The following is a 23,927-nucleotide window of genomic DNA, read 5'->3' on the forward strand; positions in this document are numbered from 1 at the left end:
TAAGAGGATCCCAAAATTAGATGTCTCTAATTCCAGCAAACAGAAAAAGAAGAGCAAGCAGACAGGACATGGTTTAAATCCAGTCCCATAACGCAGCACATGGAGTGAGCAAACATTAAACAAAAGCAAGCAAAATGCTCCCTCTCCCATTCTTACAGAGTCAGGGGTTTTGTTTCTTGGGGAAGGGAGGGGAGGTGTGTGTGTGTGTTTAAGTTTTATTCCTGGTAAGAAGCAGCGGTTAAGTGGATTTATTTTGCTTTTGAATAGCCTTTTTCATCACTGTTGCACTGATTACTCTCTATTTTCTGATAAAAGGAGATTTGATGAGCATGTTAGCCCTAGGGAAGGGAGTATCTGACTAGTAGGAAATCGTCTTTTTTCTCATGCTAGCATTCCTTTTGTCTCTGAGAAGATCACATGCTCCCTCCAGCATTTGGACTTCTTTGTTAATTCTTCCCCTAGGAAAATTTTACTGCTCCAGTGCAGGAGACTGGGGGAAATGGAAAGGATAGGGACAGCAATCAGTTCTGTCTGAGGTTAAGTTCATTCTGATCGGTTTCCTAACCATGTTTCAGGCAGATAAAAGTTTCCTAATGCTTTTGTAGGAGGTTTCCCTGCAACATTCAGTGTTCTGAGAAAAAGAAATCTGTGCCAAGCACTTTGCCTGTCTGAAATGATGACCTTACAGTGTTAAAATGCTAATAAAGACATCAAGATTAACTCCAAAAAAATACATCTCTTTTGTCATTTGCAGAAATTGCTGGGAAACTCCCTGCTGAAGCTGGAGGGTGAAGACCGTTTGGATATAAATTGCACAATGCCCTTCAGTGACCAGGTAATGCTAATGTTCAGCTGGGCCTTTCTGAGTATTGGCTATTTCATTCATGGAAATGGCAGCGTAACAGCAACATGTGCAATTACAAACCCGTTTGTCACTTCGTTTTTTCTCTTCACTGGTAAACAGGATTGTCCAAGCCTGCTCCTGGAGTGTTCCTTGTTATCCTCATGTAGTCCTGGTTTTTTTCCCTGTTGTCACTGTAGGTAGTACTGGTGGGGGCAGAAGAAGGTCTCTATGCCCTAAATGTACTGAAGAATTCCTTAACACACATCCCAGGAATGGGTGCTGTCTTCCAAATTCATCTCATCAAGGATCTGGAGAAGCTACTCATGATAGCAGGTAGGGGGCTTCACATTACCATCTGTCCTGCTGTTAACAGATGGCAATGGCTCTGTACTGCAGTGCCAAAGGGCCCAGCTTTCCTTTGGACACAGTACAGGCTTTATTCCTGTTTTTATCAGTGTATTGTCAGGAATCACTTCCTGTGGTTAACACAGCATTGTCTGGGGCTTTCTTGAAGTAAATGAAGATGTGAATGAAGGCCCAGTTAAACCTTCAAGAGAAAGTGAATTCTCAGTTTCTAAAGCTGAGGGAGGGAAGAACCAGAGAAGACATTTTCTGTCATCGTTTTGAGTTCAGTTTAAGCGTCGAGTTGATCAGTGAGTGTGTCTTCCTAATCACTACAGAGCCTCTCTTTTAGTGTAGTTAATCATTTGAGGACCACAATGTGAATAACCATGGCCTAGGGCCAACAACCGTTAACTTGCTCTAAACACTAATTCATGTAACAAAATTGGGACTTCTTACATGGTTTAAGATTCCCTTATGAAAAGAACAGGAGCTTTAATCTCTCCATCTGTGGTTTTCCAGAGATAATCCTTCCCACACTGATGTAGGCATGCTGAACGTTAGGGCGTATCTTCAGCTGAAAGCCCAAATTATCAAGTGTCTAAATGACATTTGTAGGGAATGAAAAACAAATTCTTTCTTTTGTTCTGTTTCTTCTGTGTTTTTCCCCTTGTCAAGATTTAAGCTGTCCGTGCTTTATTTGTTCCAGAGGAAAAAAGCAACTGGCAAAATGAATCTCTCACAAAGTTAGAAGTCAATGTTACTCTATTGCTAGACTTTGGGGAGGAATTGGGCTTGGTCTGTAATGCAGTTTATTAGGGCACTCGGAAATCCCTTGCTGGTTTTGGTGGCACAGAGAGGCCAAACCACCTTTTACTTCAAGTTCTGAAAGGTAAAATAGAACTTCCTGGGTAATTTTGAGTAGTGTCCTAATGAAGCCACTGCTACTGTCATCATCTTAACCTTAGCAACACTGGTAATCCATGGAGAGATTGATTGTTCTCCCAGTGGATTTACTGTCTGCTTTTGTATGTTTTCTGTTTCTCTTTTAAGAGAAATAACATGGAATGAATTCTGCATGGTACATTGTGACTGTTACCACAGTAACAGCCTGTAACCATGAGCTGCTGCTTAGGTAATGGAACAGACTTTTGTAAAGAATAGGGAGTTTTCCCGTGATGAAATGTGGCCATTTTTGCTTTCAGGAGAAGAAAGGGCTCTGTGTCTTGTTGATGTGAAGAAAGTGAAGCAATCTCTAGCCCAGTCACACCTCCCAGCCCAGCCTGATATCTCACCAAATGTCTTTGAGACTGTCAAAGGATGTCACCTTTTTGCTGCTGGCAAGGTAGGATACAGCTCTCTCCTGCCTCCAGACCACCCTTTACACCACACTGACTTCAGTATTAATCAAATCAGCATCTTTATTTCACTGACAACAAATCCAAGGTCTGTATTCTTGTTTTAAGAAGAGTGTAGGGGCTGAAGAGAGGCTGAGCTGACGGCGGTATAGAGGATCTACTACTAATATGAATAAATTTAGTCAGGAAGAAATTATGCTAGAGCCTGAACTGCTATATAATAAGAAATACAACACAGCACAGCATAGCTGCCTCCTCACAGTTGACTTCAGTTTTGAGGTTTAGAATTAGTGAATTCTATCCACTGTTTGTTCTGGAATGTCATGGAACACTCTCCAGGCTGCAAATTTATTTAGGTTTGGGTCACTTGAGAACTCATGAATATTTGTATTAATGGACCACTTAGCCACAACAGAAATTCTCATTAACAATCACTTCTACAGACTACTTTAATCACAAACTGAGCATCGTTCCTTTCAAAGTGATGGATACGTAACGATTTCAAGGGTTAAAATTGAACCTATTTGGATTTCTTATCCCTTTTAATGAACCACTGTTCTGTGGAAAACCTTCGATTTTTTATGAACTGAATCAGAGAAGCAGTTCAAATTCACATTCTTTTTTGAGAATGTGAAGAGGCTTTTCATTATTTCACTAATTGACAATAAGTACCCTATTAAAAACCTACCTGCTTATCTCTGCAAAGTTCTTTGTGGTGAAAGGTCCTCACATGCTCAGCATCAGAATTTACTCTATTAGCAACCTGGACTCTGCCTCTAATCTTCTCCACAGGTCGAGAACAGTCTTTGTATCTGTGCAGCCATGCCCAGTAAAGTGGTTGTTCTGCGATACAATGAGAGCTTGAGCAAGTTCTGTATCAGAAAGGTAAGCCTGGTAATTCCCTTAATAATGAGCTCACATAATTCATGTATTGCACTAAGACTTTGCTTTGGAGCAAACGCCTTAGACCTTTTCGCATGCATGAGAACAGTTGGTTGCCAGCTAAAATGATAACAAATTGCAATGTGCACTGACTAAAATCGGAGTAGGCAGCAATTTCCTTTAACACGAGTTGGCATATTTGAAGAGATGCAGAACGGGACTGTGATTTGTTGAAATACTGACTTGGCTGTAGTCATACCCTCGTTTAGTTACCCAAAAAAAGGCTTTCTTCTTCATTGCCCAGCTGTGTTCCCTCCCCTCTTTTGTCTTTGGAGAAGTCCATAACAACTGACTTCTCCGTTCTTTCCAGCTAAGGCAGCAGTGGCTATCTGAATTTGTTTACTGTACTAGTGAAAATCAAAGGGTATTTATTTCGTACTGTCCCATCACAGGGTAGGCAGCTGTTTCCCATACATATCCTGATACATGGGTACCTTCTCCTGGCCAGCAGAGGCAGTGAGATATGGATCTCACGTGGCTGGGTACACAGGTCCCCTGCAGAGAACCCTGTCTGCCTCCTGCCCTGGCACTGCCCTGGGCCTGAACATGTCTTGCTTCATTCTGTGGAAAGCAGAACTACTGCAACTCTTTTCAGGCAGCCAGCTGCAGGCAGGTAATGCCCTGAGCACCTGAGCTGCTATTCCTCTTAAAGACAAGTCCAATTAAGTCTCATGAGTAAATCTGATATGCTCATACACATCCAGAAAAACACCCCAAGTAACAGGGATCTCTCCTCAGAACAGAGTTTAAACACTGCCCGCCTTAAAATGAGTTGGTACCCAGAAACTCATGTCCTCTCCAGTTCACAAATTAAGGAATGTTCAGGTCAAACTACAGCTCTCTGTGAGCTTCTGCAGGTTTCTTTGAAGGGACCGGTTCAATTTACAGCTTGACTGAGGATTTATCCTCGCTGATCGCTACACTGGCACTGCTGCAAGGAAGCAGAGCCGGGGCGGTAACTCAGATGCTGGCCTCCTTGGAAGTAAAGACATTATTTGATGGAGATCTTGGCACAAACAATGTGGATACCAGCAAACCTGGGGTAGCTGCAAGCACTGTAGCTGATACCAACTCTTGCTCACAGTGGAGCAGCAGCCAGCAGGAAGCACTGTCCTCTGCTTGTGCTGCCACTCACCCCACAGTGCTGAGTGCTTTGACAAGGGCTTACATGTAAAACATGCAATGGCCTGTTTTAGAAGGAAGGTTTTCCTTATCCTTACTAAACCAGACAACTGAATTTAGCTCCTAACAAGATGGCAGCAAGCCCAGAATATGCTCTTCCGTTCTGCCAACTAAACTGCCAGATAAACTAGGAATTATGCAAGGAATCTTGTCCTCAGAAGATCAGGGGATCTGTGTGTTGTGTCAGGCTAACTTGCAGAGCTCTCAAAGCTATTCAGTCACACTGCAGATCTTGGTGGACAGCATCTCTGTGTGTTACACTGCACAAAGAAGGAAGAAAGATTGTGTATTGTCTTCCTTTTGCTTAAGGAGCCATCAAGCTTGTTTCTGCAGTGTTAAAAGCAGGGATGCTTTAGGGAGCTGATTCTTTCTGCTGGGAGGAGGGGACGTGCCTACTGACGAGGGTTTTGCTCCTGGGGTTATAAAGACTTTGAGACTTGACTGGTGTCAGTCCTGCTGCAATTGTCTGGGGATCTTCTCCCTGCCTTTCCAGCAGCTGTCCTGATTTCTGTTGACTTCCAGGTCTGGAAACAGTCATTCCAGCAGAGCTACTCTGGAGCTGGGGCAGTTTTGGGTGATGGACTTCCTAGTGACAAGTCCGTCATTCAACCCTACTTCTCAGTCCTGGCCTTGTGTCACCTCCAGACACAGTTCAGCCATGCAGTCATCGGCATGGCTGTGATCTGCTGTAAGTAGGGAGCCATTGCCCGTTGCTCCAGAAAATTGAGTAGGGTATTCTTCCAAAGGGAAGAGGTTCCTGTTAGGGTTAGCATCTGGGATTGAGCTGATTGATAGGCAAGTCTGTATTCAAGCAAGTTTCACTTCCAACATAACAAAACTCTTGTAGCAAGAGTACTTTTCCAGGTGCTTTTGAGACTGTTGGTGACTTTGAGGTTGTCATCTCTCCCTTTCATAAAGACAAATGTGGCAGTATCTCATCTTCCAGAAAAACCAAAATTACAAAACTGTTCCTGGGAGCTGATCCCTGTCCATACTTTCTGCTTTTCCAGGAGATCGAAACCTCTGAGCCTTGCAGCTGCATCCATTTGACCACCTACAGCATCATCATTGGAACCAACAAATTCTATGAAATCGAGATGAAGCAGTACACTCTGGAGGGTAGGAGCTGTGTCCTGAGGAACGCACCAGCTGGCTCCACAGATTCTTTTGGTGGGGCTCTTCTAAACCAGTTTAAGAAAAAAATAGTGGTGCCAATCAAGGTGTTTTTCTCCATTTTCTTTGCAGAGTTTCTGGATAAAAATGACCACACTTTGGCCTCTGCTGTGTTTGCTGCCTCTACCAACAGTTTTCCAGTCAGCATCATCCAAGTGAACCCAACAGGGCAGAGGGAGGAGTATCTGCTGTGTTTCCATGGTATGTGTTGTCCGGTTGTGTAGTTGTTGCACTGCATCTGCTTTCTGGTACATGAACAGCCAGGAGGTACTGGGGTACTGTTGTAAAAGAAAGCCAGAGTTGACTTCCTAGTGCCTGGTAATGATTATTTGCTGTGAATCCAAAAGCCCTGGAGGATTTGGGGCTGGTGGTTTAAGCAGTAAGAAAGACACACACCGGGCATTGATGCTAAAATAGACCTGCTGAAGTGGTGTTGGTCACCTTGCATCTGTCTTCAAGGTTCTCTGTGCCTGTAGATCAGTTGCCATGTGCTGTCTTCTGTGCCTGAATGGAAGGGATTAAACTCAGTATTAGATGTTACCAGGTGTTTGATTATCCTGATAAAATGCTAAGAGGTTCTCAGCCTTTTCCTCTCTCTCCTCTGTTTTTCATACAGACATGAGAGTTTTTAACCTTCTGGTGATGAAATAAGAAGCTGTTTGTTATTTTTTTGTACAGCTGCTTTTGCTGGCTCTCTAGGGTAGTGGCAAGCCTGGGTCTATTGCCTTTGTCCCTTCCAGCAATAAAGGAACACAGTTCAGGTGTGTGCTCACAGCGTGGCATTGCTTTTCTTGGCAGAGTTTGGTGTCTTTGTGGATTCCTATGGAAGACGCAGTAGGACAGACGACCTGAAATGGAATCGCTTGCCCTTAGCTTTTGGTAGGTGTTGAGGGAGATCCTCTTGGCTTACGGAAATCATTGAACCTGGGAAGCATCTTTGTGGGACAGGTATTCCTCACTCAGCACTTCCTTTTCCCTCTCCTAATTCTCCCAGAAACTACGGAGATTTTCCCACAATTTAAGATCATTATAAATACAAATTGACAAACCTACTGAAGCAGAAACAGTTGGAGGAAAACTAAAGCAAGTTATCTGAGGGGGGCCTACAAGGATGCAGGGACTGTAGTGACAGGACAAGGGGTAACAGGTTCAAACTTAAACAGGGGAAGTTTAGATTGGATCTAAGGAAGAAATTCTTTACTGAGAGGGTGGTGAGGCACTGGAATGGGTTGCCCAGGGAAGCTGTGAATGCTCCATCCTTGGCGGTGTTCAAGGCCAGGTTGGATGAGGCCTTGGGTGCCATGGTTTAGTGTGAGGTGTCCCTGCCCATGGCAGGGGGGTTGGAACTGGATGATCTTAAGGTCCTTTCCAACTATGATTCTATGTTTCCTTAATGTTCCCGGTCTTACAGTGACTGAACCAGCTAATGGGGTTTGTAACAGTGCTCAGAAGTTTCTGAAACAGTCAGGACTGTGGAATGTCAGCCTGGTTCCCTCAGCCCTTTTGCACTACCGAGTGGGATGGTATTCAGTTAATAGCCTGCTTTTAATGCCTGTTCAGGAGTCTTTGGTTGGTAGAATTCTTGAGATACGGATAGTTTCAAAGCAACAATTCTCTAAGCTTTCATCTCCCTGCTTAGTCATCACATCAGGTCTTATTACAGCAAATCTACTACTCCCTGGGTTTCCCCAGGGCTGGGAGTGCTGCTGTGCTCACTGATGCTTTTGAGAAGGTTTTATTTAATACAGAAATTGATTTTGTATTTTTCCTGCCTTTGTGATGCTCCTCCAGCCTACAGGGAGCCCTATCTCTTTGTGACCCACTTTAATTCCCTTGAAGTGATTGAGATCCAGGCACGAGCTTCTCTAGGGTAAGTTGTTCTCTCTTCATTACTTTGACCAGCGTGTGCTGCAAGAAAACACAACGTGCCAGGGAAAGGCACCGTGCTGTCATTGGTAATGCTTTTTCCTGCCCTTTCACCCAGAACTCCTGCACGAGCCCACTTGGAGATCCCAAATCCGCGGTATCTGGGGCCTGCAATTTCATCTGGAGCCATCTACTTGGCTTCCTCCTACCAAGACAAATTAAGGGTGATTTGCTGTAAGGGCAATCTAGTGAAGGAGACCAACAATGAGCAGCACCACAGAGGATCTTCTGCTACACGCAGGTACGATAGTCAGTGTGTCCCTCTGCGCCTCATGAGCAGCCTCAGCTCCAGGTGGCTGTTTCCGCCGGATGCTGTGGAATGCCCGTGTTCCATTCCTAGAGAGAGGGGTTGGCATTGGGCAGTCACTGTAACGCTGGCATAGAACAAGCAGGGAGTCACTGATGTTTTTAAATACAGAAGGCAAAGAAACATCAGCTCTGTTAGGAGTATGTGGGTAACCTCCACAAACACTCTGTGATCTTCAGCTGGTTTATGTTGGGATATAGCTGTGACCTCAGAGCTTGGTGAGCTTAGATGCTATCAATATGACACAAAGCATCGATTGACTGTAAGAGTCTCTAAAGCTACAGCCCTTTTTCTTAAACAACTTAGGGAGACAGCGCCGGGAAGTGGTGATGTGATCTTGTTCTGGTCAGCATGATGATACTTCTGGGGTTGATGGTGCCGCTGTGCACTGGAAACTGAGAAACTGAGGCCTGCAGCTCATCCTAACCTGGCCTGAACAGCCTGGAGCCACTGATAATGTTGTATGGGGAAAAAACAAGTCAAATTTTAGTGTATATGGAAAACGCTGCTGCTAAAGTGTATGAGAACACGGAGTTCTCTGGCCCGTCACACAGACGTGACTCGCACCAGCAATCCACTGAGGCCCCTGACCAGTGCAGCTAGTGTGACAGATGCTCAGCGACCAAAGTCTGTGTGCTTTTCACCTTGGCTCAGGGAGGTCTGATGGTTTCACCTGAACACTGCTGGGTGTTTGGGGGGAAAGTTACAGCTCTGCTAAAAGAAAATGTAACGTGAGGTTTTTGTTGCTCAGCGGTTCGCGTCAATTATTTTTGAATGACAGCAGCCCGAACAAGAGGGGTCCCCCCACGTACAACGAGCACATAACCAAGCGGGTCGCGTCAAGCCCAGGGCCACCGGAAGGTCTGAGCCACCCTCGAGAGCCAAGCACACCCCATCGGTACCGCGAGGGAAGGACGGAGCTGCGGAGGGACAAGTCACCTGGGCGACCACTGGAGAGGGAGAAGTCTCCAGGCCGGCTCCTGAGCACCCGCAGAGAGAGGTCCCCGGGGAGACTGTTCGACGAGAGCAGCCGAGGACGGGTGCCTGTGAGTGGTGCCAGAACTCCTCTTGCTCAAGTCAATAAGGTGAGTCAGGAGCTTGGAGAGCTTTCCTGTTCCCAGGAAAAGGCATGCACTGCAGGAGGGCTGGTGGTACGGTGAAGTCCAAGAGCAAATCCAGATCTCAACCCCTGCCCCTCAACTTCCATTAAAACAGCACGTATTGCGTAATGCACTGCTCCTGTGAACACCTGCCCTCGTGCCAGTTCTGCAACTGCAAAAGCAGCTTCACTCTGGACCAGGCTGAAGTCCTCCAGATCTGAAAGCAAAGGGGCATTTACCAACAGAAATCATGATATGGAGAGTTTGAAGGGGAACAATGTCTGGAGCAAGGGAGGTGGGAGCCTGCTGTGTCCAGAGTGATGCTGACAGTACTTGCTTTTGCCAATGAACTGAACTATGGCACCTAGACAGAAGCAGGCGCAGAGCCCTTGTGCCACGGTGGCACCAGTAGTGAGGTGATGCGCTGCTGCTGGCACCGGTGCCTGTGTGACAAGAGTACGTGCGACTCATTCACTGTCACTTCATCTCCCTGCCAGGTCTGGGACCAGTCTTCAGTGTAAGTCTCAGCCAGACAAAGTTCCTCATCTTGACCTGCAGGAAAAAAAAAGGAAATACACTGAGTATATGCACTCCATGTGTCTGCTGCCCAGGCACCAGAACAGCATCCCTGGGCCAAAGCTTGCGCCGCATCGGGAGACGTCCGCAGCTCAGTTAATTTCTCTGCACTTTCCTGCACTCCTGTTTTTGCACTTTGTACTACTGTTACTCCTTCAAACAGTTCATGAACTTTTTGTATTCACTTTAGTCCCTAGTAGTTCATCAAGGAAATTCAGCGGGACTCGAGTCCCACCCCAGGTCTTTAATGTGGTCAGTGCCCCTTACAGATAATTGATCCTAGTTCTGAGACATGCTGGGAATTCCTGATGGCCTGGAAACAGGCCGAGGTGAGTGAGTCCTTCAGTCGAAGGTGCCATTGGATATTCCCTACAGAACAAATTACTTCCAATCAGTCTGTTCACCTGCCACTTCTGAAAGTTATTTTGTTCTCACTACAATCGCTCTAGAGCAGCTCTGATGGGGAGGGGAGAACCCCCGCGCCCGGCCCTCAGACAAAGTGCATTACCTATCTGCTACTGGGTTGTTAGACTTTATCCAGGTCTTCTGCATGACAGTTCACTGCATGCTGCTGCACCATCACTGGCTGCTCTCTCCTTTTAGGTTGCTTTGCTGAGTAGTGTATTGTACCTCACTTGTAAGTTAACTGAAACCTTTAGATTACGCTGCAAAATAAGAGTCAATTACTCTGGAAATTTGGCACCGGAGCGTTACCAAGCCTTATTCTATGACAAGAGTTACAGTCACCCTGCTGCTCTCCTCAGCACTGCACGGGGTCCCTGCGGAAAGGCTGCTGCAGACCTGGCAGGCACAGGGTCCCCGTGGAGAGGAGTGGCCCAGGGCTGGCTGCTCCCATGACCTGTAACTTGTCGTACAATAAGAACGAACCATGTGTCATGGCACAAGAGGACACTCACAGTGAGCAGCTTTAGCGCCTTTGCTTCTGCGCGTCGGACCTCGAGCCACGTGTTGCTTCCTATTCTCTTTTGCTGTGAACATGAAGCAGAGCGCAGATGATTTTCAAAGCAGGTTTTGACCATTCAGTCTGCAATAGCGACATTCTAAGTGAACAACCACGTTCTTTACAACTGGAAAGAGCAAAACTGCATCCAATCTTCCCTTGGTGCCCCACTGATACTTCTGCTAGTCCCTCGCGAGCCTGTGCTAACCCGTTCTAGAAACCCATGAGAAAAGTCCAATGCCTTGTCCGTGTCCTTTGGCGAGTTTCCTGAATATCGTATCCCGTTCTCTTGTCTGTTGGGTTATTTTAGGTCAGATGATTTGGCAGGAGCCTTGCTGAAAGTTTTTGTCTCCTGGTCTGAATCTTTTGAAGGGTCAGAGATCAGTCTTTAAATCTTTGCATCTCATGGAAGATCTTCGAGACCTCAGAAATGGGCTTGTTGAGTCCCGGAAGTGTATATCTTGTGTCTTGTTCGTGACATGCTTCCTGCTATAGAAATAGCTCAAAGGACTGTACATATTTACAAGAATCTTTATATTCGTAACAAAAGGGAATTGAATTGGTTTCTACTTTTTTATTGTAAACTGTGTGTTTTTCAACACTAGCTTTTTGTTTTACCGGTGGTTGTGGACAGCCATCTTCAGACACTGGAGGGGCCTCAGCTTAGTCCTCCTCGCTCCCATGAAGAACTATTGTAACATTAACTTGCAATTGAAGCTTGTTAGCATAAATGAGGTTTTAGGTCTCTAAAAGTACAGGATTTTTCTGCATTACCTTTTTATTATGGACGAGGGAGGGAACCAGAGGGACAGTTCAAAGCTCCACCTGGAACGTATTGAACTTTGTTGTTGAACGATAACCAAATAAAACAAATAACTATCTCGACTGGCATGGTGAAATGACCGCTTCCTTCTCCGCAGTGACACTGCCCCTCGTCCCGCTGCCCCAGCCTCAGAGGCTGTGTAATCTATAGGCGTCAGCGCTTACCAAAGAGCTCACCTGATGGTATTTAGCATTGAGTAGTTGTAATTCCCTGACCAAGTAGCGTAAGTGGCTTCACAAACACAAAGCATGTTCATAGGAACTCAGAACAAGGTGGATTTGACCAAGTAATTCACTAGAGCAGCAGTCGGCTGCGGACACCTACAGCTAAATCCTGCCCTCGCCCACTGAACTCCTGATAGGGGTAGAGTTAAGAACCGTGTGAGTATCTGGGAAAACAATCCTGCCCTCCTCAATGACCCACACATCTTGAGCTGGAAAAAACCATCTTAATGAACCATAGTGTGATCTAATGACAGGTTTGGGATTTATCTCAGCAGTGTACTGGTAGCAAAGCGGACGGAGACAGCTCCTCATCCCACCGCCGTGATACGCTGGTGCTTTAAGGCCTAATAGCTGCAACTTAAAACCCATTCACAAATCAAGTCAGGTTGAGTACAACCTGCAGTTACTGTACATCTGAACTTACACCTGCTGGGAAAACTTGCTAGATCAGACTTAAATGTAAATACATCTATTTTTAACTGAACCAGTTTTTACAGGGTCTGAAGTATTCTTTCACAGGAAGAGGTTTTTAATATTCACACTGCTGCCTACAGTAACTTCATTTGTCCTCCTACCATTCGTGGCTTTGGTTCTGTGCACACAACCACCCCTTGCCCCAGGGAAGGGCTGTTGGAGGGCCTGGGGGTGGGTTACTAACACCACCTCTTACATTCTGGTCTACATGACATCCTTCATAACAATGCTCTACATAAAACCCAAGCTGCTTGAGTTATCTATTGTGCCTACTATCTGATGTATATGATGAAATGCTAACTTGTTCAATGTTCCTTTATTTTACTGTGCACAAAGAATACTTATTTAAAGCTCATTGTTGCAGTCCTATGATGCATGATCCGAATTGTAACACAACTAAAATAATCCAGAAACTGGTGGAGTAAAACAAAATCATTTACTGAGCCTTTTGATTACCAAGAACCCTGCACAAACCCCTGTCAGCCTGACCACTGCACCTCAGGGGACCGGGGAGGGCAGGGAGCTCCTGGTGACTCCAGAGTCCCCCAGAGCAATTCAAGTCTCTGCATCTACCTTAAAACTGTGCTCTCCTAGCAACAGCCAGGAATAACCTCGACACCACACACTGTGGGCTGAGGGTGGGGAATGGAAGCGAGCTAATGCATCCAGCTCCTGATCCAGCTTTTGCCTTTGGAGGGATTCGATTCATCCCTGTTCAGTGAGGACACACAATGTGATTAATCCTGATCCATTCACCTCTCATGCAGAAAAAACCCCAGCAAATAAATAAGCAAAGACATCCCCCCATCCCTCCCAAACCAACCCCACAGTAAAACCAAATCCCCCCCAGCCATGGGCCAAGGGGACTCTGCCATACCTGGAGGAGGGGGGTGGCTCCTGGAAAGGTCAGTTGAGGCCTCAGGGATGGGCCTGTGGGCAGCTGCTCTCCCTCATCCCAGCAAGCAGGGAGTGGTGGTGGATCACGAGGCCTCGGGTGCTGTGTGAGGCCTGGGCCCCCACCGTGGTTCCTGGGCGCAGCCTTTGGGCTGCCAGAGCATGGCCCGAGTGCTCAGCACTGAGCCAGGCCCCAGGCTGCACAGTGAATGAACTGCAAATGCTGGCTATAAAGTGAGTGGTTGTGTCCATGTTCCACCATGCCAGCACTGAGGAAAAGCCTGGAGTGAGTCCTGCATATATGTGATTGGGAACAAACCCACAAAGCTCAGCAGGAACTAATGAGACCAACTCCATAAATACCATTCCATCTCGCACACTGCCCCTTCCAGGCTGGGCTTCATTTCTCAAAGTTCCAGCTTCTTCAGTCTTTGACACATGAAATACCTGGTTTGCAACTAAAACAAACCACCACAGCCAAAGAAACCAACCAGACTCATTAGGCTGCCTCTGAGAAATCTTTTCTCCCAGCAAAAAGATTAATTCTAGGTCATTCCAGTAAGAAACTTGTGGTGCCATTTCCCTGCCGGCACTAAAAGCATCCAGGACTCACCACATCACCCATCTGCCAATACCCCCTCCATCTACTTTCCTTTGAACACAGCTGAAACAGATTGCTTCCAACACCTGCCTTTCCTCTGCTGACCCTCATCCCACCCCACACACCCTCACCCTCGCTCCCACAGCATTTAACCTGTGCTTGGCCCCATGTGGAGCTCTGAGCCCACGATGTCTGCCCAAGCACACCCAGCCCGCTGTGCCCATGCCTCAGCTGTGGCAGCAGGCACAAGGGCTCACTTGCTGCCGCTCTCACAGTCAGCTCGGTGACAGCTCAGTGACAGCCCAGCACCACTTTTATTATGCCAACAGCAAAGCCTATCACAGGAGCCTCCCACCATGCTGCACTACAAGACACAGGGCACCAGCACACCTGTGCTGATGGCACTGCGAAAGGAGAGGCCAGTATTTAACAAGAGCATCATCAGGCAGGGAATGGCACGGAACGGCTGTGCTCACACAGCATCTACCTCTGCATTCACCCCTCTCAGTGTTCCCAGCTCCCATTTCAGCACAAGGCACTCCCACCACTACATTCGTTAACTGGAGCTGTTCAAACCTGCTCTCCCTGATGCATCTCTCTCTACCGTCCTGACACAACCAGCTCAAGCACAAAGGAACCTCAGTGCCTCCTGCCCATGGCAAGGCCCAGAGGCCTCCCTGCAGAAGGCACTGCCTGGCAAATGACAGCCCTGACCAGGCACCCCAGCCTCACCAGTGCAAATAAACACTACAGCAGCACCACAGCCCACAGCCAATATCCAATCTACAGCTGGCAATAAAAGGTCTGCTTGAAGAGTGGATAGAACAAAGAGAAGCTGCCAGGAGGCTGAAGGCCAATTCTGATGGCTGGAGCTTTGTTCTTCCTGTCAACTTTACCTCCCCCTGCTCCATTACTGATTAACTGCAAACTGACAAAGTGTTTTAAGCTGCACCTATGAATGAGAAGCTTGCACAATCCACCAAGGCACAGAACTGCAAACACAGGTTCTAAAGAAACAACAGTTCATGGAAGCTGGGATAATAACCAAGCAAGTCACCCACTTTTCTTGGAAATGTTTTATTTGTTTCTAAAGAGGCTGCAAACAGAAGCAATTCCGTGTTCCAGAATACCAACACTATCCACAGCACAGAATGAAGACAGTTTTCAGAGAAAACTCGGCTACAGGAGCTATTGCAGCAGGGGGGCAAACCACCCCTGCACCACGGCTGGTTCTGTGGAATGCTGGCGGCTGCAGCCTTGTCCCTGCTCAGACTCCTGGCTGATCTGTGCAATGTGCTCTGCCCACCGAGGGACGGGGCTGGTCGGGGTTGGCACAGTCACTGGCACTCTCAGGCACCAAAACCAAAGAGAGGGAAGGACGCAGCAGGTCGCCTCCGGAGCTGGCTGCTCCAGGGCAGGCCCGAGGCACACCGGTGCACAGTTTTGCATTGGTGTTGCATGTGTTTTGGGATAAACCAGGCTGTCGGTGCCCAGTACAGGCAGCCCGGTGTCACTACCATCATTTAGAAAACACAAACAGGATTAAAAGCTGCAGGGATCCCCATAGCCCTGGCTGTGGAAACAGCAGGGGGTTTATACCTGTGGTCATGCTGCAACCTGGAGCAGGGGCCCTGCTTCCCCCTGGGCACAGATGGGCACGGTGCTGCTGTACCCAGCACTGCAACTGCTTACAATGAGGGCCAAGCCTGGGCAGTGGGCACAGGTGACTTGCAGTCACCTTCAGGCTCTTTCTGAAGAACTAATCCCTAAACGGAACACTGATTTCCTCACAGCTCCCTGTCCCAGCTTAAGGAAGTCCTCACCAGCGACAGCAAGAGAAACTCGTTTCAAAAAGCAGATTACTGCAATTACGTACACGTTTATGGTTTACAGAAACATCCAGCCATTAAAAACAATTGTCTTTACCAGAAATTCCACAGGGGAAAAGCTGTATTTCAGTTCTCATGAAGAGAAAAACTACAGAGCTCAGAAACAGTGCTCACCGGTCTACCGTGCAGTAAAACTGAGCGTGTAGGTGATTGTGTGGCTGATTGTGCCTAGAAAAGGCTGCTACAAAAGGATCATCAATATTCCCACTTACTTCAGCCATGCAACTTTGGAACTTGCTAGTTAAGTTATTGCATGTTTGATGAGTTATGGAAGCAGCAATGGGCTTGCTTTTGCTGAGTGTTGAGCTCAAATGAGATTCCACAAGAATCCAGATTTCTAGGCTTTGGGCTGGCTTGTTTGTTACAGCTCGTTACAGTCTGCGGGCTCCTCAAGGTCTTTGATCTGTTGCTGCCCTCACATTTTTCAGCCTAATTAAACTGGTGGTTTTTAACTGAGCTGACAATGGGCACTGACACCCTTTGCCATCTGTCTAGTTGCCATGAAGCTGCCATCTCTGAGAACTTCCAAGGTACGACTGGGAAAATACAGGAGAACTTGGAAGTCTCAGAAACCAGATGAAATCAGAGTTCATTTGCTACAGCACAGAGCAGGAGTACATTTGGTTAAGAGAAGAATTGTTTTTCTGAGACTGCACTGGCCCAGAGCAATTGGTCACAACCTACAATGATGTTCATATTGGCTTGTACAGCAAAGTAGTGACATATTTCTTCTTGTAACGATGTGTAGCACTAAGCACCATCACTCCATCCTACAGGAGATGGAAAACAAGTGAGCACATCACACGGGTATCTGAAAACTGCACGTGCAAAGAACACGGCCCGGCCTCTCACCTTGATAGAAAGTGCGTAGAGGTGGTTCAACATGACATGGTTGGGTTCAGGGAGCAGAGCAGGATCACACTGGGAAAGGGGGAAATGAGTGTGAAAATAACAGAACTCACAGTTTACTCATCACAGCTGATGGGTGTCAAACACCGTCTGTAGCTAGCCATACCTTCACATACACCACCCTGCTCTTTATGCCAACTCCATCAGCAAATGCAAAGTGCCAGAACAATTCAAGACCCCTCTCCAGGCTGAAATCCTCTGCATCTCACTGCCACTGTGCAACAGACCTCAATTATTCCTTATGTGCTTCTGACACTTTAATAGTGCTGCAGTGGGAAGATGAAGGTTTCTGGGAGTAAAATAGCGATTGAGTTGTCCTCTCAATTTTGAAGAGAATCATGTAGAAAACTTGATTTACTTCAGATGAATCCATCTGGACATACGTAGTCCAGAATTTACCAACATGGCAACTATTCTAAGGGTTTTCCTTAAACTGTCCCCTGTCTGCACCCACGTTTTTTTCCCATCTGTTCACACCCTCAAGGCCATTATTCATCAAACAAATGTACTCACAGAAATGCCTGTGTCCTTATTCAGGATGACCTGCAGCAGATGGGGGGGAAGAATAGGTGGTGATTTAAACCGCTCCTCTGCCTTACAAACATAGGGCTCCTGGTGATATGGTCCTGGGGGTGAACTTGACAACTCTGCCAAAGAGATGTAACATATTTATCCTTAAATAGTCTGTGAGAGTATCTGCACTTTATAGGTATGTTTTTACCAGTACTCCAAATTGATTTTCACATCCAGGAACACGCAGACAGAAGAAATCAATGGCATGTAAATACAAAAACTGCAGCAGTTGATGCAGTCACTGCCCAAGACGCGACTTAAGATGCCCAAAGTCTGCCTGACTTGAAACTAGCTGAGAAGGTTTGGGAGGCTGAGTTTGGAGGGACCTACTGCACTCCAGAACTGCACTGTCATCTCTGCCCAGCACTTCTCCAGCCAACACTTACTATTAAAGTGCTGCTCTACAATGTTCTCTCCAAGGAAAGTACCAGAAATACGGTACGCACCTGTAAAAGGCAAGTATTATTCCCATGCAGGGACAGAGTAACAGAAAGAGATCTTCAGAGTCTGTATCACTATAAGAAAAGGCTTTTACACCACACTGCAGGGAAGCATCTACTAGAATCTCCTCCTGGCTCCCTGAAGTGTCCAAGTCTCACAAACCACACTTTTTCTCCAAAAAGCCTTTGGCAAGGGCAAAGTTGTATAAAGGAAAAAATCAACCAAATGCACCCTCTGCCTCAGAATCAAAGGATGGGGCTTCGGAAGGAGCATCTAAGGTACTACTTCAATCATGTCTCCATCCCTGCAAAGGTCTACAAAGAACAGGCATCAAAGCTGATTTCAGAGATGACTCAAGCTAAATCTTCTCTCTCTTCTGTTACACTGGAATATGAAACTTCAGACAAAAATAGCATTTTAAGATTATTTTAGGATATACATAATTTATACTAAACTGTGAGGCTATGATATATTCCTGACCCTCTTTTAGCACTGCAAAGATGCACCTAATGCTTACCTCTTAATGTGCAACTTCTGACCTTCCCAGTTCACCTCCTTAGCAGAGGAAGATGGAATTAGGAGCAGTGCAGACTGTCCACATTGGTTTGATGTTGTAAGGTAGAGACTGATCCACTAATTTCACATCACACAGGCAAACAAACAGCTATTAAACACCCATGACTTCCTCCTAACCATATCTACAGTACAGTGACCTGTGCTGCTCTGTTAGAGGCTTTTTCTTCTGTGCATTCCATATTCTTCCTTTGTGCATCTGTGATTCCTGCACATGTCCACAGGGCCTGACAAAAGTGGAGATTAATCTATACTGCAGCTTTAACTCTAGATAAATAGGAAGATGAACTTTTTAACATCTCAAACAAGTGTGATAGAAAATTACCAGGAAGCTCATACCAGACACGTCTGAACATTTCTGGGAGTCCACCATCAAAGCATCAAATACTTCAAAGTCAGTTTTCTTCACCTGTATGACGTTGTTGATGGTACCCAGCTGGCTAGTTACTACTGGCTGGGAAGAGACAAGATACAAAAGTGAGGATAAAAAGGCTTGTGGGACTATTAGATTCCCAAAACTACACAATCAGCATTACCAAGAATGAGATCTATTGCTTTTAAAACACACCAGTACCAGATACAAAAACAGCTCAGCATTGCTCAGTCAGTGTGAGGTTAAGAGCAAAGGCACATTTAGGACTGAGGACTGCATGTCAGTTGAACCTGTGAGGTCCACAGCACTTGATAAATTCTTGGGCTATAGATAAGGCTAGGACGAGGTTTGGGCTAAAGTTAAATAGTGACAATACAAGGAGGTAAGCTTTACCCCTAGCTTCTGCAGGGCTTTCAGAGCATGGCAGAGTATAGTTGGTATTGCTGGTTTCCTACTAAAGCTAAGACAGAGGGTTCAAAGAGCTAAATTGACTACAAGGTAAATCCTGCAAGGTTCTGCAAGGTTTGCCAAGACAGCAAGAAGACTAGAGCCATGAGCTGTGAATGGTTAGATCAGAAGCAGTGAGGGACTGATGGGCAGGCGAGGGTTAAAGCTCATTCTATAGCAGAGGAGGAAGAAAAGACCTGGTAGATTTTGGCACAATTACTGAACTATGAAAAGATCTAGAGCAGCGATAGCAACATTCTGGCACAGAGAGCAGGTACAGCATAGAGAGACTTGGGCTGTCAGCAATGCTCCAGTGCATTAAAAGACAGTTTGGCATTAGGCTAGAAAAGCTCACCATCTCTTATAAACTAATCCCCAAGAGATCTTGTCACTCATTTGTTACAACATCTCCTGTCCTTTGAGGCTGTCAGTCTGATGACCTCACCTAGGCCAGGATCAGAAATCTCTCTCTCACCAACTTCAACAGTCAGTTCCTGTTGTTAACCAAAACCTTCTCTCTGAAGTGGCCAGCTATTAGTAGAGAATCCATCAGTTTCTCATCTTCAGGTGCCTCTGTGAGTAAATACAGTGAACCAAAGAAAATGTTACCTCTGAAGGATCATGCGTCCACTGCCCATCCACAAAGAACTTGTATTGGTGCTCTCCTTCTGGCAGATCCAGGATTGCCACGAAGTTATTGTGACTGGAATTTAAGACAAACAATCAGCCCTGAAATACTCTGAGAAGTATACTGATTACAAACTGTGCCAAACACTAACTGACAATACAAGCCTCCTCAACGTACAAAGACTTACGTGAATCCTGACACAGTCTGAAGGTAAAGAATTGTGTTAAGGTTAAAGTTAATGAAAATTTCCTCTATGACAGTAAGTCCCTACACATTCAAAATTCGTATCTGCATTCCTGACATCAATTAATTGAGCTTTTGTAAAGTCATCCTCACATCTTCATGTCGCTTGTCAGTACGTGAGACCTCATTTTATCTGTGAGACTCCTGTTGATGGAGCAACATCAGCTTACTCAGATTTCCTCGCCTTTCAGTATCTGCCATCACAAACTGCATTTCAGAAATGCCTGTGAAGGCATATCAAGAATTACTTATCAAGTAAGTAAACAATGAGTAGAAGATGAAAGCAGCTCAATACTTCTGAGTCACTTGGGGGCTGAATAGCTGCTGCCTGGTAATTTTGATACTCCAGTGCTGTGAACTTCCTGATTCTACAGAAGTCTTTACCAGCATTTCAAAAAAGCAGAGAAACAGCTCATGCTTTGTCAACAACTGAAACAGGCTACACAATGCCAGCATCTCTCTTTACTTCTTCTCAGGTGAGGGTGCAAGCACACCACCACAGAACTGGATTTGAAATTTCAGTCTGAAATAATGAACTCTTCTACTTGAGCATATTTGATTCAGTAACATGATTTTATCCAACCTCTAAGGAGGTCCAGATATCTCCTTTCCCAGAACTTCTAATCTGACAAGAGACAAACCTTTCAGGGTTTTTTGGTAAAAAGACATTTTTGTCCTTCCTCCAGATTCATTTCACTATTTCCTGCCTCCCAGGCTTCCTACTTAGAGCATGACAGTAATAGTGATGTTCCATGGGCCTGTTTTCCAGCTCCTTTCTTGATAATTTATTTCCCATTCTTCATATACAGAGCAGTCCTCCCACACCACTCTATGAGGCCACTATGCTCCTCCCTCAAGTTTCCTAGGAAATTAAGACCCTTCTGCAGCAATGACAATGCAGGTAGCCACTCACTGAGATGAGAAATGCCAGACAGGAGACCAATCTTTCATGAATATGTCACCTTTGATGGACAAGAGGGCTCAGATCAACAGTTAAATTCGGCCTCTCTGCCATCTATTAAGTTTTAAATTTTTGGGAAAAAACCCAATATTGGTTTAAATGAACTACTCAAGTACAGAACTAAGCAGAGCTTCAGAGCTCTCTGGCAAGAAAAAGCAGTTGGTGCCCTAACAAATGTTTATTCTCTCATCCATGTAATTTACCAGCAGGGGTCCCAGGCTCAGAGTTTTCCTGAGCAGCATTTCACCCTCTTCAACTGGGCAAAAGCAGCCAAATATGGCAAAAAAGTACACATGCCATCAGAGACACTACGCTTCAATCTAACTTTGCCTCCTGTGCCTGAATTCTGAGCCCATGTAGGAGACTGCACAATGAGGATTGGATTGTTTCAGATCATTCATGTATGGTGCCCAGTGAACACATCACCCCTTCAAAACTGACACAGCCCAACTTTCATCCTGTGCCATCCAAAAATCCAAGTCAGATTCTCATCAAGGGCTTGAGAAGAGAAGCAGGGAAGTGGTAAATCTGAGCACAATACCAATCTACAGGAGACCACCTTTCTCACTTCACTAAGCATTCCCAGTCCTTGTGTAATATCCCTAATAAAGCAGCAGCAGTTTATTACCTCCTTGTCAGAGGAATTTTACTCCAGTTGTTGAAGGACCCAGATAAATAAACTTCTTTTCCTCCTCCAGTCCAACGAAAGACTGTTGGTCGAGCTTGTGTGGGGGTTTTATCATTCACTTCCAGATCCTGCTGCCAAGCTAGGAATTCTTCTTTCTCCAATGGAGCCTAAAAGCACAATGTCTTCATCAAAAGGAAATCTTTCCTGGCAGACTTAGACAATCTCTCAGGTACAAGCATACAAGCATTTTTTGGCAGATGGAGATCAGAAACTGTGCATTTGTAGATGCTGTTCACAAGTTCATTTGCACATTAAAGCCTCCAAACTTGCAGAAGGGGAAGGCAAAATAATCCCCCTCCCTCCAGCTAAATTAGGTTAAAAAGAAATTACTTGAGCTCACAAAAGTTTTCAAAACACACAGATATAAGAACAGGGAGTAAAATAATGAAGAAGAAATACACTCAAGAAGCATTTAGGTTATACAAATATGGTAGACACAAAATTTGTAGTTGGCAGATTATGAGATGTCTATAGGAAACAGCTCTGTCCAACAGTCAGAATCTAAGCGTAATTTTCTGTTAGATATAATTATGAAACATGATACACAGCAAGACATCTAATACTGAGTAAAGAAAACCCCAGTTAACAGGGCTTTTAATATGGAAAATAAGACACAGGCAAAATATCACTGGTAACTGCAAGAGCGTTAAGGATCCAAAGGAAGCTGGAGCACTGTACTTGGAGCTTTGAAGCAGTTACACTTTAGTTTTTCTACAAACAATTCTTGCTGAAACCCATAACATTACACTCATTATATATGCTGGAACACCAATGCACCACCTCTCTTTGGCGTAGGATGCAAGGGAGATAGCTTTGTGTGTAAACTCAATGCCAGAACTACTGAGAGTTGCAAACAGCACCACAGGATAGTAATGTCAGAAGACAAGAACAAACCAGCAATACCTTCATTTCCTCTGAATGGAACAAGTCTGCATCTTCAGGACTATCCATTAAGATTTTGGGTCTGTCACCCTCTTTTGTACTAATGGCTCCTCCTGAGCTGTCCCCTCGGGATGCCTTATGCCCATGTCGTTCCAGTCCAGCTCGCTCACTGCTTGTGTTCCCCATTGTGAAGGACCTACAAGAGCAGGAAAAGCTGGATTAGCACATATGCTTTTGAAGTTAGAACACCTGTGTGCAGGAAAGCAGGTTCATCAGCACACCTGGGCTCTGTTTCTGAATTGAAGAGTCTAAGGAAACTTGATTAACCCCAAATGCTGTGCTATAGGTCAATGTCCTAGCATCTCTGCAAGACTCAGGCACTCTGAAAGCTGACCAAGTAGCTATGTGTCACTGCAGCACACTGTATTCTGTCTTCCCAAGCAATATGGCCTTCTGAATACCCATGCACATAACACTCTACCACATCAGCTGAAACATCAGTAGCACTTTTTGCCAGAATGCATCAAAACCAGCCTACTAGAAATGTGATTTCACTGGAAAATAGTTATCTGAGGTTGGCAACCTGCTAAGGATCCCTACAGCCTGCGGCTCTGAAGCACAAACAGCATAGTCCTGCTGCTGTTCCACTGCAGGCTTCCTCCAGCCTTCACTTTACTCTTGGAAGGGCAATGGCCTGCTCTGCAAGGAACATCAACGCTTCTTCCCACCCCACAGCCCGTGAGGCCACAGCCACCCGCAGAGGGGATGAAACTGGCTGTGCATGCCATGTCTTGTCTGAAAGACAACTTACAGGTGAAGAGCAGCAACTCAGAGGTGGCCTAGGGGCTGTGGGGAACCACACCAACAAAACCACTTCAGAGCACCCAGTAAGGTGCAAGTCAACGTCTGGGATATTGTCCTGTTTACAGACATTGTCCAGCTTCCAAGTGTACAGCTCCCAGCTTGGTCACAACCCAAAACCAGTCCCAGCGGCATGGCTTGAGTAAATATACAACTAACTCAGTATTTTAACCGGCACTATGAAAACAAGCCAATGCTAACTGTCTGTATGGAATTCCAGCAACTTGGAGCACTCGGTGTCTGCTCTGAGAACTGCCTCGAGGATCCTATGAGAGGAACTCTCGGGAGGCCCGAGCGAGTTCTCAGCACGCACCACCGGGTCTGCGCCCCGCCGATGGCCCCGCAGCCCGCACGGAGCACTCGCAGCCGAGAGGCTCCTGGGCAGCGGCCCCGCCATCCCCGCAGCAGCCCGGCCGGGCCGGGCCCCGCCTCCCCCGGCCCCGCAGCGCCCCGCGCCCCGGCACCCACCACCCGCCTCCGGCCCGCCGCTGTCCCGCACCGCCAACCCGCTTCTGCTTCCGCTTCCGCCGGCCCGCGCCCGCCTGCGCCCCGGGCACAACCCGAGCCCGGCGCGAAGGTTCCGGTGCGGCAGCGGAACCTTGCGGCCGGCGTTGCCGCGCACCTACTGATCGCTGAGCTGTGCCTCGGGGCGAGGGCAGCAGGGAGTGTGGCGGCTCTTTACCGGCCTTTTTTCAATTCACCATCGCAAGGAGGGTTTGGGTGCTGCGGAAT

The 23,927-nt window shown here is 46.3% G+C and overlaps 2 protein-coding genes across 4 annotated transcripts in view; one reads left to right on the forward strand and one right to left on the reverse strand.

Moving 5' to 3' along the window:
* CIT (citron rho-interacting serine/threonine kinase) overlaps positions 1-9,695 on the forward strand; it is a gene marked incomplete at both ends in the record, with an annotated part of 71,666 nt that extends 61,971 nt beyond the window's left edge. For both annotated transcript variants that reach the window (XM_080628775.1, XM_080628776.1), the window contains 11 exons: positions 755-835; positions 1,042-1,177; positions 2,392-2,531; positions 3,337-3,429; positions 5,679-5,787; positions 5,914-6,042; positions 6,640-6,720; positions 7,633-7,711; positions 7,826-8,008; positions 8,856-9,159; positions 9,672-9,695. In XM_080628775.1, the coding sequence (XP_080484901.1) occupies positions 755-835; positions 1,042-1,177; positions 2,392-2,531; positions 3,337-3,429; positions 5,679-5,787; positions 5,914-6,042; positions 6,640-6,720; positions 7,633-7,711; positions 7,826-8,008; positions 8,856-9,159; positions 9,672-9,695 (1,359 nt within the window). The remainder of the gene's footprint in view (positions 1-754; positions 836-1,041; positions 1,178-2,391; positions 2,532-3,336; positions 3,430-5,678; positions 5,788-5,913; positions 6,043-6,639; positions 6,721-7,632; positions 7,712-7,825; positions 8,009-8,855; positions 9,160-9,671) is intronic.
* A 5,011-nt stretch (positions 9,696-14,706) lies between these two features.
* PRKAB1 (protein kinase AMP-activated non-catalytic subunit beta 1) lies at positions 14,707-23,724 on the reverse strand. 2 transcript variants are annotated; one of them, XM_080628779.1, is made up of 8 exons: positions 23,664-23,724; positions 22,356-22,530; positions 21,393-21,559; positions 19,542-19,635; positions 18,452-18,566; positions 17,039-17,172; positions 16,469-16,537; positions 14,708-16,386 (listed from the first exon to the last, which is right to left on the reverse strand). In XM_080628779.1, exons 2-8 carry the CDS (start codon positions 22,518-22,520, stop codon positions 16,309-16,311), a joined length of 822 nt encoding a protein of 273 aa, XP_080484905.1. In that variant the 5' UTR covers positions 22,521-22,530; positions 23,664-23,724; the 3' UTR covers positions 14,708-16,308. The 2 variants fall into 2 exon arrangements, with proteins under 2 accessions (XP_080484904.1, XP_080484905.1); XM_080628778.1 differs by having other exon boundaries at positions 14,707-16,537.
* Positions 23,725-23,927: the final 203 nt, after the last annotated feature.

The sequence above is a fragment of the Psittacula echo genome, assembly GCF_963264785.1.
Source record: "Psittacula echo genome assembly, chromosome: 13".
In the NCBI taxonomy this organism is placed as follows: domain Eukaryota; kingdom Metazoa; phylum Chordata; class Aves; order Psittaciformes; family Psittacidae; genus Psittacula; species Psittacula echo.

Excerpts from the sequence above, each read along its gene's own strand:
- PRKAB1 (XM_080628778.1), bottom strand. The coding sequence starts at position 22,520 with ATGGGGAACACAAGCAGTGAGCGAGCTGGACTGGAACGACATGGGCAT. Across the intron at positions 21,560-22,355 it reads TCCATTCAGAGGAAATGAAG|GCTCCATTGGAGAAAGAAGA; the intron begins GTATTGCTGGTT and ends TTGTGCTTTTAG. Across the intron at positions 18,567-19,541 it reads GGACGCATGATCCTTCAGAG|CCAGTAGTAACTAGCCAGCT; the intron begins GTAACATTTTCT and ends GTCTCTTCCCAG.